This window comes from Heterodontus francisci, chromosome 4, assembly GCF_036365525.1.
Source record: "Heterodontus francisci isolate sHetFra1 chromosome 4, sHetFra1.hap1, whole genome shotgun sequence".
NCBI classification, from domain to species: Eukaryota; Metazoa; Chordata; class Chondrichthyes; order Heterodontiformes; family Heterodontidae; genus Heterodontus; species Heterodontus francisci.
The window spans coordinates 52,185,124-52,202,210 of record NC_090374.1 but is presented as its reverse complement, the minus strand read 5'-3'; the positions used below and the strand labels follow the sequence as shown (position 1 = coordinate 52,202,210).

Genomic DNA, 17,087 nt, shown 5'->3' with positions numbered 1-17,087 from the left:
TTATTGTGGATGCTGAAGCTGTTACCTGGCTCTGGGCTTATCCATCTTGTTTAAGAAACATATACGAGGAACGTGATGTTTGTCCGCCTGTCGCCACACTGTCAGGGTTTGTGCCTAAAACACAAATAACAATAGTGTGTGTTAAGGGAAGATGAATTGCTTAAGGTACTGTATATTCAATATGAAAGATCACCCTTTATTAGACTATGTTTGAGAGAGATATGGATAGTAAGAGTTCCTATGTCTTTGATTATCTATTTGATTATAGCTACACAGTACACCAGACGATAATCTAATTAAGACACTTGGACAAGTGTGAATTAATTAAGGAAAGCCAGCATGGTTTTGTTAAAGGCAAATAGATTTAACAAACTTGGGGTTGAGCTTTTTATTGAGGTAATAGAGGGTTAATGAGGATAATGCGGTTGATGTGGTATAAATAGGCTTCCAAAAGGTGTTTCATAAAGTGCCACATAACAGGCTTGCCAGCAAAGTTAAAGCCCATGGAGTAAAAGGGAGAGTGACAGCATGAATACAAAATTGGCTGAGTGACAGAAAACAGAGTGTAGTGGTAAACAGTTGTTTTGTGGACTGGAGGAAGGTAAACAGTGGCGTTCCCTGGAGGATGGTACTAGGACCACTGCATTTCTTGATCTGTGTTAATGACCTAGACTTGGGTGTATAGGGCACAACTTCAAAATTGGCAGATGACATAAAATTTGGAAATATTGTGAACTGTGAGGAGGATAGTGATAGACATCCAGAGGACGTGGACAGGCTGGTGGAATGGACGGACATGTAGCAGATGAAATTTAATGCAGAGAAGTGTGAATTGATACATTTTGGTAGGAAGAATGAGGAAAGGCAATATAAAATAAAGGATACAATTCTAAAGGGGGTACAGGATCAGATGGGCCTGGGGGTATATGTGCACAAATCGTTGAAGGTGGCGGGGCAGGTTGAGAAAGTGGTTAAAAAGGCATACAGAATCTTGGGCTTTATAAATAAAGGCACGCAGTATAAAAGCAAGGAAGTTATGATGAACCTTTATAAAACACTGGTTTGGCCTCAGCTGGAGTATTGTGTCCAATTTTGAGCACCGCACTTTAGGAAGGATGTGAAAGCTTTGGAGAGGAAGCAGAAAAGATTTACGAGAATGGTTCCAGGGATGAGGAACATCAGTTATGTAGATAGATTGGAGAAACTGGGGTTGTTCTTTTTAGAGAAGATAAGAGTGAGAGGAAATTTGATAGAGATGTTCAAAATCATAAGGGGTTTGGACTGAGTGGATAAGAGAGAAACTGCTCCCACTGGCAGAAGGGTCGCGAACCAGAGGACACTGATATAAGGTGAATAGCAAAAGAAGCAACGGCAACACGAGTAAGAACTTTTTTTCATGTAACAAGTGGCTAGGATCTGGAATGCCTGAGAGAGAGTGATGGAGGCAGATTCCATTGTGGCTTTCAAAAGGGAATTGGGTAAGCACCTGAACAGAAAGAAATTGCAGGGACACAAAGAAAGGGCGGGAGAGTGGGATTAGCCGAGGTGCTCTTGCAGAGAGCTGGTACGAACATGACAGACCAAATGGCCTCCTCCTGTGCTATAACCATTCTATGATAATACTGAGCAAACATTACTATTAATAATTGTATTTAAACTATTCATAAATTCATAAAATGGAGAGTACGCAGACAAAGATGTTGCACAGGAGTGAAGTTGTCAGCCAGTCTTAGTACTTTCATAATTCAAAGAACCAAAATAAATTTACAATGCAATGTTTTATTCACTAACTAATTAGTAGCCATGATGGAAGAGCCTTACCAATTAAAGAAATACAGTGCTTTTCCTAGGTATGCTTAGATTGGCAACACATTACAAAAAAAATGTTTGGCTTAATAGTCTAACAAAATCTCATCACTGGCTGCCCAAATCATGTGTCAGGGGGAATGAAACTCACACCACCAGGTATGCACCCAAGGCCATGAAAATAAAACTAGCAAGACATCTGGGCTGATTAACTACATCCAACTATGTGGGAACGTTTGGCCCTACACTCAACGATGGAGAATACACAACCCTCTGGGGTAGAGAATTCCAAAGATTTACAACTCTGAGTGGAGAAATTTCTCCTCATCGCAGTCCTAAATGATCAGCCCCTTATCTTGAGACCGTGCCCCTATGTTCCAAATTCCCCAGCCAGGGGAAATAACCTCTCAGTGTCTACCCTGTCAAACCCCTTTAGAATCTTGTAAGTTTCAATGAGATCACATCTCATTCTTCTAAACCTGAGAGTATAGGCCCAATTTACTCAGTCTCTCATCATAGGACAACCTATCAGGAACCAATCTAGTGAACCTTTTCTGTACTGCCTCCAATCCAAGTATATCCTTCCTTAGATATGGAGTGAAAAAAGAACTGCGCACAGTACTTCAGGTGTGATCTCACCAAAGCTCCCTACAATTGCGGTAAGACTTCCTTATTCTTGCACTCCAAATCCTTTGCAATAAAGATCAATATGCCATTTTCCTTCCTAACTGCTCGCTCTACCCTCATGCTCACTTTCTGTGTTCCTTGTACAAGTACACCCAAGTCTCTCTGAACATCAACATTTAGAAGTTTCATGCCTTTTAAAAAATATTCTGCTTTTCTATTCTTATTACCAAAGTGAATAACTTCACACTTCCCCACATTATACTCCATATGCCACCTTGTTACCGCTCACCTAACCTGTCTATATCCCTTTGCAGCATCTTTGTGTCCTCCTCACAGCTTACATTTCATCCTAGCTTTATCATCAGTAAACTTGAATGCATTACACTCTGCATCTTCGTCTAAGTCAGCCCCAGCACTGATCCTTACGGCACTAGTTACAGCCTGCCAACTTGAAAATGCCCCTTTTATCCCTACTATCTGCTTCTTTTCCGTTAACTAATTCTCCATCTATATTACCCCCAACTCCATGAGACCTTATCTTGCGTATTAACCTTCTATGTGGCATCTTATCAAATGCCTTTTGAAAATCCAAGTATACTACATACTGGCCCCCCTTTATCTACTCTACTAGTTACATCCTGAAAAAACTCTAATAAATCTGTTAAACACTAGTTCCCTTTCGTAAAACCATGTTGCCTCTGTCTGATCGTATTTTGAGTTTTTAAGTGCATTCCTTAAATCTTGAAATATTTTCTGTTTTCCTGTGTGAAAGAGAACAACATTCATTTTTTTTTAAAGTAAGCTTTTTTTCTTGTTTTTCCTAATTGGTCTTCCTACATCAAGGATGTAAGGATGGCAGTACTAGCCTCCACTTTATTTTATTCTTTCATGGGATGTGGGCTTCACTGGCAAGGCCAGCATTTGTTGCCCATCTCTAATTGCCCTTGACATCTGAGTGGCTTGCTAGGCCTTTTTAAAAGGGCAGTTAAGAGTCAACCACATTGCTGTGGGTCTGGAGTCACATCTAGGCCAGACCAAGCAAGGACGGCAGATTTCCTTCCTTAAAGAACATTAGTGAACCAGATGGGTTTTTATGATAGTAGTTTCCTGGCACCATTACTGAGACTATTCCAGATTTTTATTAATTAATTGAATTTAAATTCCACCAGCTGCTATGGTGGGATTTGAACCCATGTCTCCAGAGCATTAACCTGGGTCTCTGGATTACTAGTTCAGTGACATTACCACTATGCCACCATCTCCCGCAGTGGTTAGCACCGCAGCCTCACAGCTCCAGTGACCCGGGTTCAGTTCTGGGTACTGCCTGTGTGGAGTTTGCAAGTTCTCCCTGTGACCACGTGGGTTTCCGCTGGATGCTCCGGTTTCCTCCCACAGCCAAAGACTTGCAGGTTGGTAAGTAAATTGGCCGTTCTAAATTGCCCCTAGTGCAGGTAGGTGGTAGGGGGATGGTGGGGATGTGGTAGGAAATATGGGATTAATGAAGGATTAGTATAAATGGGTGGTTGTTGGTCGGCACAGACTCGGTGGGCCGAAGGGCCTGTTTCAGTGCTGTATCTCTAAATAAATAAAAGACTTCCCCACAAGAACAGAGCAGCAATCAGGAACTCAGTGATATGACAGAAGGCTGCGTTTGCTGACAACACAGCCACTAGGTGGCGCTGCACTGGCACATGCGCAAATGCAGCCTTTTCAACTAAAACGTCAGTCAGCGACATTCAGGCAGCTGCCAGGACTAGAGATGGCACTGCTCAACTAATCACACAAAGGCAACATAAACACATGGCAGCACACAATGGCCGGACAGATCGGGTGGCGGGGGAATCTTCCAGAGAGAGCAGGGGGGGTGGGGGGGGAATTGCCGGAGAGAGCTCTCTCCCTGCTTCTCCTCTTGCTCTTTCTCCCACATTATGCGATGACATGATCTATGCATGCAGGAACCAGTCCTGGCAATTTACGCGATGACATCCTCTGCGCATGTGCCAACCGGTCCTGGCAATGCCGAACACAGCGCACGCACAGAGAGCAGGAGCCCGTTTGTGCATGTGCGCAGGTGGGCGCAGTCGGATGACTTCAGCGGCTGGCTGCGTTGTCAAGAATCATTTTGATGACAGAATCACTGGGCTAAACCAATGGTCCCATGATTTGGTACTTCAATGTACTTCACCTCTGTGCCAAGCTCAACTCAGTACCATTTATAAGTTAGTTTGCCCAATTATGTTGATCAACACTTTCAAAAGTTGAACAGAAAGTTGAGTGTGCCCATTTATATCAATTTATCCACTAAAATAGCAGAGAGGAATTTTAGATCAGCATATTAAGGATTTGTCTGCTGGTATCCTGTGCCTTAATTTCAGGACCACTTTGTGGTGTGGGACTCAGCTATATCAACTAGGAACCAGATCAGGTTTGATACCTGTTCTGTGCTCAGTTAACAGATATCAACGCCCTGGGATAATCAATGTTAGCTGTTGACCCCTGCTGGAAAGGATGTGCGATTGACTGTCTGCTGAGTGGAGGGGCGAGCTTGTATACAGTGAAATAGCCTGCTGACCTCACCTTTCAGCCTTACACATAGCCATTTTGGCAAGGTACTGAGTCTGCTAGCTTCCATGGAACAGGACAACAACATGAACTGTTGCTTTCAAGATGGGAGTGAAAAATTGAAAATTAAGACAAACCAACAGCAGATATTAATAACTAATGACTTTTACAAAAGCACGCTTATGATGACACTTGCTTTAAGAAAATATTGCTCACCTCTACACCAGCTGAAGCGTCAAACACAGCCACAGCTCCATCAAGTACTCGTAAAGAGCGTTCAACTTCAACCGTGAAATCCACATGACCTGCCAAAGTGCAAGATTCACTAAAGTGTAATTTAGCTTAGCTGCATAGAACATGATTCACTGAGCAAAAGAAAGTTAACTGAAGTGGGGGGGCAGGGTGGAGGGCAAATGATACACCACATAATTGTACAAAATTCTTTAATTCAAAAAAAAGTATTAGCACCATGTATTTCTTTATCCCATCTCTCAGAACTGGCTACTCCATTCATGAGGTACAAATTCTTAAATGTGTCTTTACACTGCAAACTCCACTATCCGGAACTCCAAATTAACCTCACATCTGGGAATGATTAATTTCATTAATATTCAGATTATATTTGAGTTTGTGTCTATGTCTAGGGTATTGCCGTGAAGTCCCAATTACAAGTTTCCATTTTCTACAAACAGGCAGATAATGGAGGTTGCAGTATATGGACAGAATTTATTGGGCTCCTGGGAGCCGGGCTGGGAGGCGGGGGCAGGGGGACCATAGAATTGCGATGGAAGGCAGCAGAGGTGAACGGCCCATTGCCTTCCCTTACACCACAATTAAGTTGGGGGCAGGAAAGGCTAAGACAGCCTTCCCACCCAGAGGCCAATTGAGGCCCTTACGTGGTCAATCACTAGCCACTTAAGGGCCTCTTCTCACCACCGATTGAATTAAACCAACGGTTTAGCACTAGGCATTTAGGTGCCTGAGCACCATTGAATTGTGCCAGGGGACCCCTGCCAGCTCAACTAAATTCAGCCCTATGTTTCTCTCTCAGCTATTTTCAAGGGCAATTAGGGATGGGCAATAAATGCTGGCCTGGCCAGCGATGCCCACATCCAATGAACGAATTTTTAAAAAGTGACATAGATCAAACAGAATCATTTTCATCCTGCAAAGGGAAAGCTTCCCTTTTCACCCAGCAAATTTACATTTCATTCAGCTTCAGTTCAGACATTTATAATTAGCAAGCATGTCAGACACTTGTGTATTCTGCATTTATGTAACGTCTTTCACTTTATGAAGCGAAGTCACTGTTGAAGTACACCTCAGCGACACATTGAAATAGGCTCCATTTAAAAATCAGTGAGTTAATACTTGTCAGTTTTCTATGTGGCCGCCTCATTTCCCAAAAATAATCTCTAGAAGTCTTTCCCTTGAAGACAGTGTCCTTTTAAAACCATCTTACACAAAACTGCAATTCGGCCTGACAAGTGTCTTCAACTTCAGGAATACATTTCGTTGTATAAACACCTACAGTTGAATGGTTAATTTTCATCAACATTTTCTCCAGCTTTTAAAATAACACCCCAAAACAGCCATTTTCAAAACAAGTTCCTTCTTCTCAATGAATTTTAAATTAAAATGTGAAAAGTGTATGAATTAAAAAGGGTTTATTTCCAAATACTCCCCAAAGAAACAAAACGCAGCTTTTACTGTGGTCAAATTCTGATAAACTCACCGGCCAGTAGATTTCATGCTGCTGCTCGCAATCTCCCACTGGTACTTCAGTGGAAGATCAGTGGAACTGCAGAACATCGGGATTAAAGGCCACTTCCATCAATCTTCCGCTCATGTTACATGTGAAGATCAGGGAACCCCCTCAGGAAATTCTATTCACAATTAATTTACCCACAAGCATCATATATTTGAATTAAGATTTTTAAGAGCTACCAATAAAAATAACTAGTTTGGGACTATTTGCCAAGGTCCATTTAATTTTGTTGAACAAAAGTAGAAAATAATCAAAAACATACTTTATGCAAATTTTGGCTCTGGATTGAGTATGATGATTTTGGGGAACTTTATAGTTGAAGCTGCACTTTGAGTTTAATTACACTTGGACCAATTGAACAAAAGAAATAAATGGGAAGCGGTTGGTTACAAATGGAGCTGTCTGCTTGGATGACAATTGTGCCTCAAAAGGGTATGTAATTATTATAGTCAAAAGTATTTCAAATCCAAAAACCCAGTATTTGTGTCTGCTTAAAACAATTAGAATGACCATTTACCAATATTTTGACAAAGTATTGCCTATTAATCTATAAGAACCCAACTTTCTTCCTTATATGGAACCAATGACATAATCACATGCAGTTGAGTGTCCGAGCTTGTGGCTGCCTACCTGGTGTATCTATCAGATTGACCCGATGGGTTTTCCAGTCGAAGGTGACAGCAGCTGACTGGATGGTAATCCCACGCTCACGCTCCTGTGCCATGAAATCAGTCACTGTGTCTCCGTCATCAACATCTGAGCAAAAAGTAGAAGATTCTGTGCTGCAGTATTTTCATAAAGGGAGCCCAATTCACAACTATATTACAGCATATGAAATATGAACTCTCAACCATGACGCCATAAAGAGTTTATTTAAAAATCCTATAATTATATGTACTAAGGGGTACAGTGCTGTAGCACGCTGTGGCAGGATTGGCAGGCCATGAGCTTACATCCACATACCAAACTAATTGACATAATTTCTAAGTTTAATCATACTGTTAGAAGGGGAGATGCTAAGGACAGTGTAAAGTGAAGGATGTACTCTGCACAGCTGTTTACACTACAACATTAGCAAAAGCCCAGAAGCAGGTCGCCCGCCAGCCATGTCAGACAGTTTACCCAAAAAGGAATGAAATAACTTATCATGAAGCAGTCCTTGCAGCAAGACCTGAACAACATTCAGGCTTGGGCTGATTAGTGTCAAGCAATATTTGTGCCATACAAGGGTGCCAGGCAAAAGAGAGAATCTAACCATCTCCCCTTGACAGAGAACAGCATTACCATTGCTGAATCCCCCACCATCAACATTCTGGGGATTACCGTTGACCAGAAACTTAACTGGACCGGCCATATAAATTCAGCGGTTACAAGAGCGGGTCAGAGGCTGGGCATTCTGTGGCGAGTAACTCACCTCCTGACTCCACAAAGCCTGTCCACCATCTACAAGGCACAAGTCAGGAGTGTGTTGGAATACTCCCCACTTGCCTGGATGGGTGCAGCTCCAACAACACTCAAGAAGCTCGACACCATCCAGGACAAAGCAGCCCGCTTGACTGGCACCCCATCCACCAGCTTAAACATTCACTCCCTCCACCACCGGCGCACAGTGGCAGCAGTGTGCACCACATACAAGATGCTGTGCAGCAACTCACCAAGCTTCTTTCAATAACACCTTCCAAACACACAAGCTCAACCACCTAGAAGAACAAAGGCAGCAGATGCATGGGAACACCACCACTTGCAAGTTCCCCTCCAAGCCATACACCATCCTGACTTGGAACTATATCGCCGTTCCTTCACTGTCGCTGGGTCAAATTCCTGGAACTCCCTTCCTAATAGCACTGTGGGTGCACCTACATGATATGGTCTGCAGCGGTTCAAGAATGTGGCTCACCACCACCTTCTCAAGGGCAATTAGGGATGGGTAACAAATGCTAGCCTTGCCAACAACACTCACATCCCATGAATGAATTTTTTAAAAACGAAGTAAAAATTAAGTGTACAAATGTTTTGTTTTATGTGTACAATTTAAAGTTACTTCCCATTTATACTATCCCTGGTACTTTTCTCTGAGATTCCCTGCTAGTGTTGTGCATTCTTCTACCCTGTCATCATAAATTATTAGTTTAATTACATGTTCAGATATTATAGTGTATCTGACACCACAGAACTTTCACATCTGATAAGCTCCTTCTCTCCTGAAAGCATTGATTCCTTTGCAGAACAATAGTTTTATGGACTCTTGTTGGCCTCTGGCACCTTGTTCAAAAGTCATTATTATTCACATATTAGCCTTGACAATGAGTACTGACTGTCTATTTTATTGCTGGGCTGGGGAGGGAGGACAATCACACACAAGTGCAATCCTGTCTTTACATGACAGTTACATGTGCTTATGTCCATTGGACATCACGAGACAACAGTGAGGACCATAAATCATGACACCCGCTCCACCCCCTTCTAAATCAGAGGTCCGGAGGCTAATTACATCACACTTAACGCTATCCTGGCTGAGATCAACTAATTCAGCACTGAATCTTCCTAGTCTGTATAACTTGACTACTCACTGGATAAACTGACTGAACTATCAGGGGCGTTCAGCACAAATTATTAAAATCACTCAGGAGGTGAAAGACCTGCTAGCATACCTTCCAGAATTCCCCATTTGCAAAAGTTTTAGCCTTAACTGCTCTCTACAGTACTTGGCTAGGACAGTAGATGGAGCATTTCACAATAGGGGGAACATTGAGAACAGGTAAAACTCAGGAACAATTACAACAATAATTTTTTTTTTATTCATTCATGGGATGTGGGCGTCACTAGCTATGCCAGCAATTATCGCCCATCCCTAATTGCCCTTGAGAAGGTGGTGGTGAGTCGCCTTCCTGAACCGCTGCGGCCATGAGGTAGGTGCACCCACAGTGCTGTTAGGAAGGGATTTCCAGGATTTTGACCCAGTGACAGTGAAGGAACGGCGATATAGTTCCAAGCCAGGATGGTGTGTGACTTGGAGGGGAACTTGCAGGTGGTGATGTTCCCATGCATCTGCTGCTCTTGTCCTTCGAGGTGGTAGAGGTCGTGGGTTTGGAAGGTGCTGTCTAAGGAGCCTTGGTGCGTTGCTGCAGTGCATCTTGTAGATGGTACACACTGCTGTCACTGTGCGTCGGTGGTGGAGGGAGTGAATGTTTGTAGATGGGGTGCCAATCAAGCGGGCTGCTTTGTCCTGGATGGTATCGAGCTTCTTGAGTGTTGTTGGAGCTGCACCCATCCAGGCAAGTGGACAGTATTCCATCACACTGCTGACTTGTGCCTTGTAGATGGTGGACAGGCTTTGTGGAATCAGGAGGTGAGTTACTCGCCGCAGGATTCCGAGCCTCTGACCTGCTCTTGTAGCCACGGTAGTTACATGACTACTCCAGTTCAGTTTCTGGTCAATGGTAGCCCCTAGGATGTTGATAGTGGGGGATTCAGCGATGGTAATGCCATTGAATGTCAAGGGGAGATGGTCAGATTCTCTCTTGTTGGAGATGGTCATTGCCTGGCACTTGTGTGGCGCAAATGTTACTTGCCACTTATCAGCCCAAGCCTGGATATTGTCCAGGTCTTGCTGCATTTCTACATGGACTGCTTCAGTATTTGAGGAGTTGCAAATGGTGCTGAACACTGTGCAATCATCAGCGAATATCCCCACTTCTGACCTTACGATTGAAGGTCATTGATGAAGCAGCTGAAGATGGTTGGGCCTAGGACACTACCCTGAGGAACTCCTGCAGTGATGTCCTGGAGCTCAAATGATTGAATTCCAACAACCACAGCCATCTTCCTTTGCGCTAGGTATGACTCCAACCAGCAGAGAGTTTTCCCCCAATTCCCATTGACTACAGTTTTGCTTGGGTTCCTTGATGCCAAACTCGTCAAATGCTGCCTTGATGTCAAGGGCAGTCACTCTCACCTCACCTCTTGAGTTCAGCTCTTTTGTCCATGTTTGAACCAAGGCTGCAATGAGGTCAGGAGCTGAGTGGCCCTGGCGGAACCCAAACTGGGCATCACTGAGCAGGTTATTGCTAAGCAAGTGCTGCTTGATGGCACTGTTGATGACACCTTCCATCACTTTACTGATGATTGAGAGTAGACTGATGGGGCGGTAATTGGCCGGGTTGGACTTGTCCTGCTTTGTGTGTATAGGACATACCTGGGCAATTTTCCACATTGCCGGGTAGATGCCAGTGTTGTAGCTGTACTGGAACAGCTTGGCTAGGGATACGGCAAGTTCTGGAGCACAGGTCTTCAGGACTATTGCTGGAATATTGTCAGGACCCATAGTCTTTGCAGGATCCAATGCCTTCAGTCGTTTCTTGATATCACGCGGAGTGAATCGAATTGGCTGAAGTGTGGCATCTGTACTGCTGGGGACTTCAAGAGGGGGCCGAGATGGATCATCAACTCGGCACTTTATTTATTTATTTTATTTTGAGATACAGCACTGAAACAGGCCCTTCGGCCCACCGAGTCTGTGCCGACCAACAACCAACCATTTACACGAATCCTACATTAATCCCATATTCTGTACCACATCCCCACCATTCTCCTACCACTTACCTACACTCGGGGCAATTTACAATGGCCAATTTACCTATCAACCTGCAAGTCTTTTGGAGGTGGGAGGAAACTGGAGCACCTGGTGGAAACCCACGCAGACACAGGGAGAACTTGCAAACTCCGCACAGGCAGTACCCAGAACTGAACCCGGGTCGCTGGAGCTGTGAGGCTGCAGTGCTAATCACTGCGCCACTGTGCGGCACTTCTGGCTGAAGATTGTTGCAAATGCTTCTGCCTTATCTTTCACACTGATTGCTGAGCTCTCCCATCATTGAGGATGGGGATATTTGTGAAGCCACCTCCTCCAATTAGTTGTTTAATTGTCCACCACCATTCACAACTGGATGTGGCAGGACTGCAGAGCTTAGATCTGATCCGTTGGTTATGGGATCGCTTAGCTCTGTCTATTGCATGCTGCTTATGCAGTTTGGCATGCAAGTAGTCCTGGGTTGTAGCTTCACCAGGTTGACACCTCATTTTGAGGTATGCCTGGTGCTGCTCCTGGCATGCTCTCCTGCACTCTTCATTGAACCAGGGTTGGTCTCCTGGCTTGGTGGTAATGGTAGAGTGGGGTATATGCCGGGCCATGAGGTTACAGATTTTGGTTGAGTACAATTCTGCTGCTGCTGATGGCCCACAGTGCCTCATGGATGCCCAGTTTTGCATTGCTAGATCTGTTCGAAATCTATCCCATTTGGCACGTTGATAGTGCCACACAACACGATGGACGGTATCCTCAATGTGAAGGCAGGGGGATTAGATAATGCCATCATCCCCAACTGCAACAGCCAAATAAATAAAATCACCTGAATCCTCTGATAATATTACTGTTGTATAAATCACTTTCACACATCTAATATATTTACCCCATGCTGTAGTTAGTGAGGAAAACGTTATTCTGTTGTTTTTTTGCCATGGGGTGGGTAGGGTGAATGTGAGTAACTAAAAGCCAACAAGTCCCCTGGACCTAATGGCATATATCTTGGAATTCCAAAAGAACTGGCTGCACTGATAGTGGTTATGATCTTCCAAAATTCCCTGGATTCTGGAATATGAAGCTTCAGCAGGAAAGAGTGTATCCTTACCTCCAAGTGCCCTGGTATACCCTGCATAGTAAAGCATCCTCTCTGTGGTTGTGGTTTTTCCTGCATCAATATGAGCCATGATCCCAATGTTCCGTATTCTGTTAATATAGATTTTTTTTTTTGATAAAGGATAATCTACTTTGTTTTCTTCAAAATGTATTACCTTTAAAAAACCTTAGCAGCAAATGTCATAACTGAAAAATCACTTTTATCATACACAGTCATTGAATGACAATATTGTTTTTCTGTAGATTTGAAAGATATAGAAACCTGTAAAACTGGTCACCATGATCCATAAGTTGTAAACAAAACTGGAATATAAGCATACATCACGAATAACCGCACTGAACTTCAAAACTGTGTTGCCTCAAGAAAATTATCTGGACTAATGAGAAAGTAAATGGCCACAATTAAATCAGCAGCCAAGCAGAAAGAGGTTAAAAGAGCTTATGTGGTGAAAAATCGCAGCATCGCCAGTTGCGTTTCTCCACACACAAATGTATATAATTCATAACATTGTGCAAGGGATAGCACCTGTGAATAAACTGCTGAAAAATATAATTTACAAAGCTTGGTTCCCTATAAATAAACAAAGGATTCCTGTTAATTACAGAGACATATATTTTAAGTGCTTTAAGATATCTATTGTGGAATGAGTTCATACTTACTTAGAGACATCTGGATTGATAATGGTGCGCAATGACTTAATATCACCTGCAAAGCAATGGAAACCAGAATTTATATTTTTGTATTAACATGCTCAATGGTTAACTTTAAACACATCTTAACAAAATGAGGCTTTAATTATCCTGGATAGTTACAGTAAACGTCAGCTAAACCATTCAACACTATTAGGAAACCTGGACTATTGACAATTTCCTGTGATTTAAAATTAAACACAAAATGGTGGCATTCTCCAGAAAAAGCATGCATCACAAATAATTATTCCAAAAATAACACAATTTCCAGGAACAAATTTTAGAAACTATTTGGCCTTCCTCTGTGCTATAAAACTTTGCTGAATTTCTAAAAGGCGCACCCACAAGAAATATCGAAACATAGAAAATTTACAGCACAAGAGGCAGCCATTTGGCCCATCGTGTCTGTGCTGGCCAAAAAAGAGCTATCTCGTCGAATCTCACTTTCCAGCTCTTGGTCCGTAGCCCTATAGGTTACAGCACTTCAAGTGCATAGCCAAGGATTTTTTTTAAAGGTTATAATGGTTTCTGCCTCTACCTCCTTTCAGTGAGTTCCAGACCCCCCTACCCTCTGGGTGAAAAAAATTCTCAACTCCCCTCTAATCCTTCTAGCAATTACTTTAAATCTATGCCCCCTGGTTAACCTGTCGGCTAAGGGAAATAGGTCTTTCCTATCCACTCTACCCAGGCCCCTCATAATTTTATACATCTCAATTAAATTCCCCCTCAGCCTCCTCTGTTCCAGAGAAAACAATCCCAGCCTATCCAATCCTTCCTCATGACTAAAATTCTTCACTCCTGGCAACATCCTGGTATATCTCCTCGGTACTCTCTCTGGTGCAATCACATCCTTCCTACAATGCGATTACCAGAACTGTACTCTAGCTGTGGCCTAACTAGTGTCGTATACGGTTCTAGCATAACCTCCCTGCTCTCATATTCCATGTCTCAGCTAATAAAGGAAAGTATCTGTATGCCTTCTTAACCACCTTATTTAGCTCTCCAGCTACCTTCAGGGATTTGTGGATATGCACTGCAAGGTCTCCCTGTTCCTCTACACTTTTTTTCCCAAAAATATACTTTATTTATAAAATTTGTAAAAAATACATTACATAACACTTCAAATTGGACATTACATAAAGTGCAATACAGATCAGTTTCTTTCAATGCAGTACATGAGGTGCCTCACTACCCTTGCCATTTCAGGTTATATTTACAATATACATTTGTATTACATGACAAAACATTCTCTGGTGCATACAGCCCGAGGGATTTTACAACTGTTTCCAGCCCCTCAGTATACCAAGACGGGTGGCCTTTGCCCATTGAGCCTTTGCGGCAGCTGCCCCAACCTTTACTGCATCCCTCAGCACGTAGTCCTGGACCTTGTAATGTCTACAACACTCAGTCGTGGATAGCTTTTTGCACTGGAAGACCATCAAGCTTCAGGCAGACCAAAAAACATCTTTCACCGAGTTGATGGTCCTCCAGCAGCAGTTGATATTTATCTCAGTGTGCGTCCCTGCAAACAGCCTGTAGAGCACGGAGACCTGCGTTACAGAGCTGCTCAGGACGAACATCAACAAAACCAGTGTAACTCTTTCTGGATCTGTTTTGCAAAGGGACATTCCAGAAGGAGATGGGGGACGGTCTCTTCCCCACTGCCTTGAGGGCAGCCTGCGAGTGTGATGAGACTCCGGGCAGCAGGAAGGATCTGACAGGGAGGGCCCTTCTCTACACCATACATCAAAGCTATGCCTTGTTGCTTGTTTGAAAGTTCTGGCGATGAGGGATTCTGCCAAATGAGTTTGACAGTCTGCTCCGGGAACCATCTGACAGGATCCACCATCTCCTTTTCCCATAGGGCCTTGAGAATGTTCCTCTACACTTAGCAGAATTCTACCATTTATACATGTAATATACATGTAAAAAAGCAAAAATCCTATTTTTGTTACGATCAGGAATGTTGTAGAGTATTCCCTAGCGCAGAGGCACCTGCAGTAAATATCATACTGTTTAAATGTTATTTGAGTAACCAGTAACGTATAATCTTAGTGAACAATGAAGAGGTTGCAAGGCATCATGGGGCTTAGTCAACTTGACCACATTCCACACAGGAGCTGAGTAACATAAATTCAAACAAAGACTCATTAAATGGAAAGCAGATGTCCTTGTGGAATGCTGACAAAGGTACCAGGTCAAGATGAGATGGTATGCGTACATGAGAACCAAGGATAATGGATAAGAGGGAATGGAAAACATCATGAGTAATCCCCTATCTGTCTATGGGCCGGTTGTGCAGTCCCTCCATGCCTAGTAACCACTTCTATTGGCTCTAATAATCAATGTATATGATCTATAATCGTTGTGATTGGACCATGTCCAGCCAGGATGGGCTGAGTAACTGTTTGAAAATGTATAAGTATTGATGATTTTCCTTTGTTCGGTGGAGAGGCATCTGGACAGCCCAGTGACCTGCTCCCCGCTGGCGTAACTCAATAAACTGTTTGACATTGGAGCAGACCTCAGTGTCGAGTGATTCTTCTAGATTCATTCCTGCTAACAAGGAAGCATTTCTTTATGGGCAAAGCGACCAATCGCTGAAACTGGTTGTCAGGAGTGCTGGTTAAGGCCAAAACACTGAACTAATTTAAGAAAGATCTAGATGCTGTACTGCAATGATGTTGCTGTTCTGGAAGGATGAGATAAAATAGGTTGAAGGGCTTTCTTCATCCAAATTGATCTTGTGACCAAACTACAACCATGCCTGTGCCATCCTCTTTTGCTCTATGGTAATTGTGTATTAACTTACCTGGGAGAGAGCTGTACCTCCTGTTGAAAATACCTTTTTCAGTTCTTTGGCTGCTATGAGCCACCCTGAACCAGCAGCATGGAAGGCACTGAAAGTACAGAACAATTAATTAGCTCAATGCTCACTGTAAGTGAGAATAGCATTGCCTCACAGTGACTAATTTTCCCAGCTAAACATACTTATAAAATCTTAAAGTCAGAGCTTGCAATTATTTCCAATGCACAATATAACACTCCAACAATGATCATTGGGAGCTTGCTCTGCGTTGGGCCACTTGTGACTGAATGGGAATCGTAAATATCAAGATGTTTGCATAATATTCCAATGCAAGGAGAAATGCAGATTTAGAAGGTTATGAAAAAGGATGAAAAAATTGTATTAGTGTATACAACTCTAGTTCAGCTAGGATTGCAAAGGCACAGCAAGTTGAATAGGCCAAATACTAGCAAGTAAAATCAAAGAGAGCCCAAAGATGTTTTATCAATACATTAAAAATAAGAGGATAACTAAGGAAATAGTAGGGCCCATAAAAGGCCAAAAAGGTAACCTATGTGTAGAGGCGGAAGTTGTGGGTATGGTTCTTAATGAATACTTTGCGTCTGGCTTCACAAAAGAGGAGGACAATGCAGGCATTGTAGTTAAGGAGGAGGAGTGGGAAATATTGGATGTGATAAACATAAGGAAAGAGGAAGTATTAAAGGAATTAGCATCCTTGAAAGCGGATAAATCACCAGGGCCGCATGAAATGTACCCCAGGCTGTTAAAAGAAGCCAGGGAGGAACTAGCAGAGGTTCTGTCCCTCATTTTCCAATCCTCACCTAATGCAGTTGTGGTGCTGGAGGATTGGAGGACTGCTAATGTTGTACCTTTGTTTAAAAAGGGAGCGAGGGATAGACTGAATATCTATCCAGTCAGTCTAGCCTCAGTAGCGGGCAAATTATTGGAATCAAATCTGGAGTGACAGGATAAACTGTCATTTAGAAAGGTACTGAGTAATCAAGGACAGTCAGCATGTATTTATTAAGGGAAGATCTTGTCTGACTAACTTGATTGAATTTTTTGAAGAAGTAACAAGGAGGATTGATGAGGGTAGTGTATATTGATGTGGTCTACATGGATTTTAGCAA

The 17,087-nt window shown here is 42.9% G+C and overlaps 1 protein-coding gene across 7 annotated transcripts in view; it reads right to left on the bottom strand.

The window, feature by feature from the left end:
* The window catches only part of gfm2 (GTP dependent ribosome recycling factor mitochondrial 2), a 60,433-nt gene that overhangs the window by 38,084 nt on the left and 5,262 nt on the right, over positions 1–17,087 (bottom strand). For all 7 annotated transcript variants that reach the window (XM_068029521.1, XM_068029525.1, XM_068029524.1 and 4 more), the window contains exons 4-9: positions 15,961–16,048; positions 13,119–13,164; positions 12,451–12,548; positions 7,394–7,519; positions 5,212–5,300; positions 26–114 (exon numbers count right to left, since the gene is read on the bottom strand). In XM_068029521.1, coding sequence (XP_067885622.1) covers positions 26–114; positions 5,212–5,300; positions 7,394–7,519; positions 12,451–12,548; positions 13,119–13,164; positions 15,961–16,048 — 536 coding nt within the window. The remainder of the gene's footprint in view (positions 1–25; positions 115–5,211; positions 5,301–7,393; positions 7,520–12,450; positions 12,549–13,118; positions 13,165–15,960; positions 16,049–17,087) is intronic.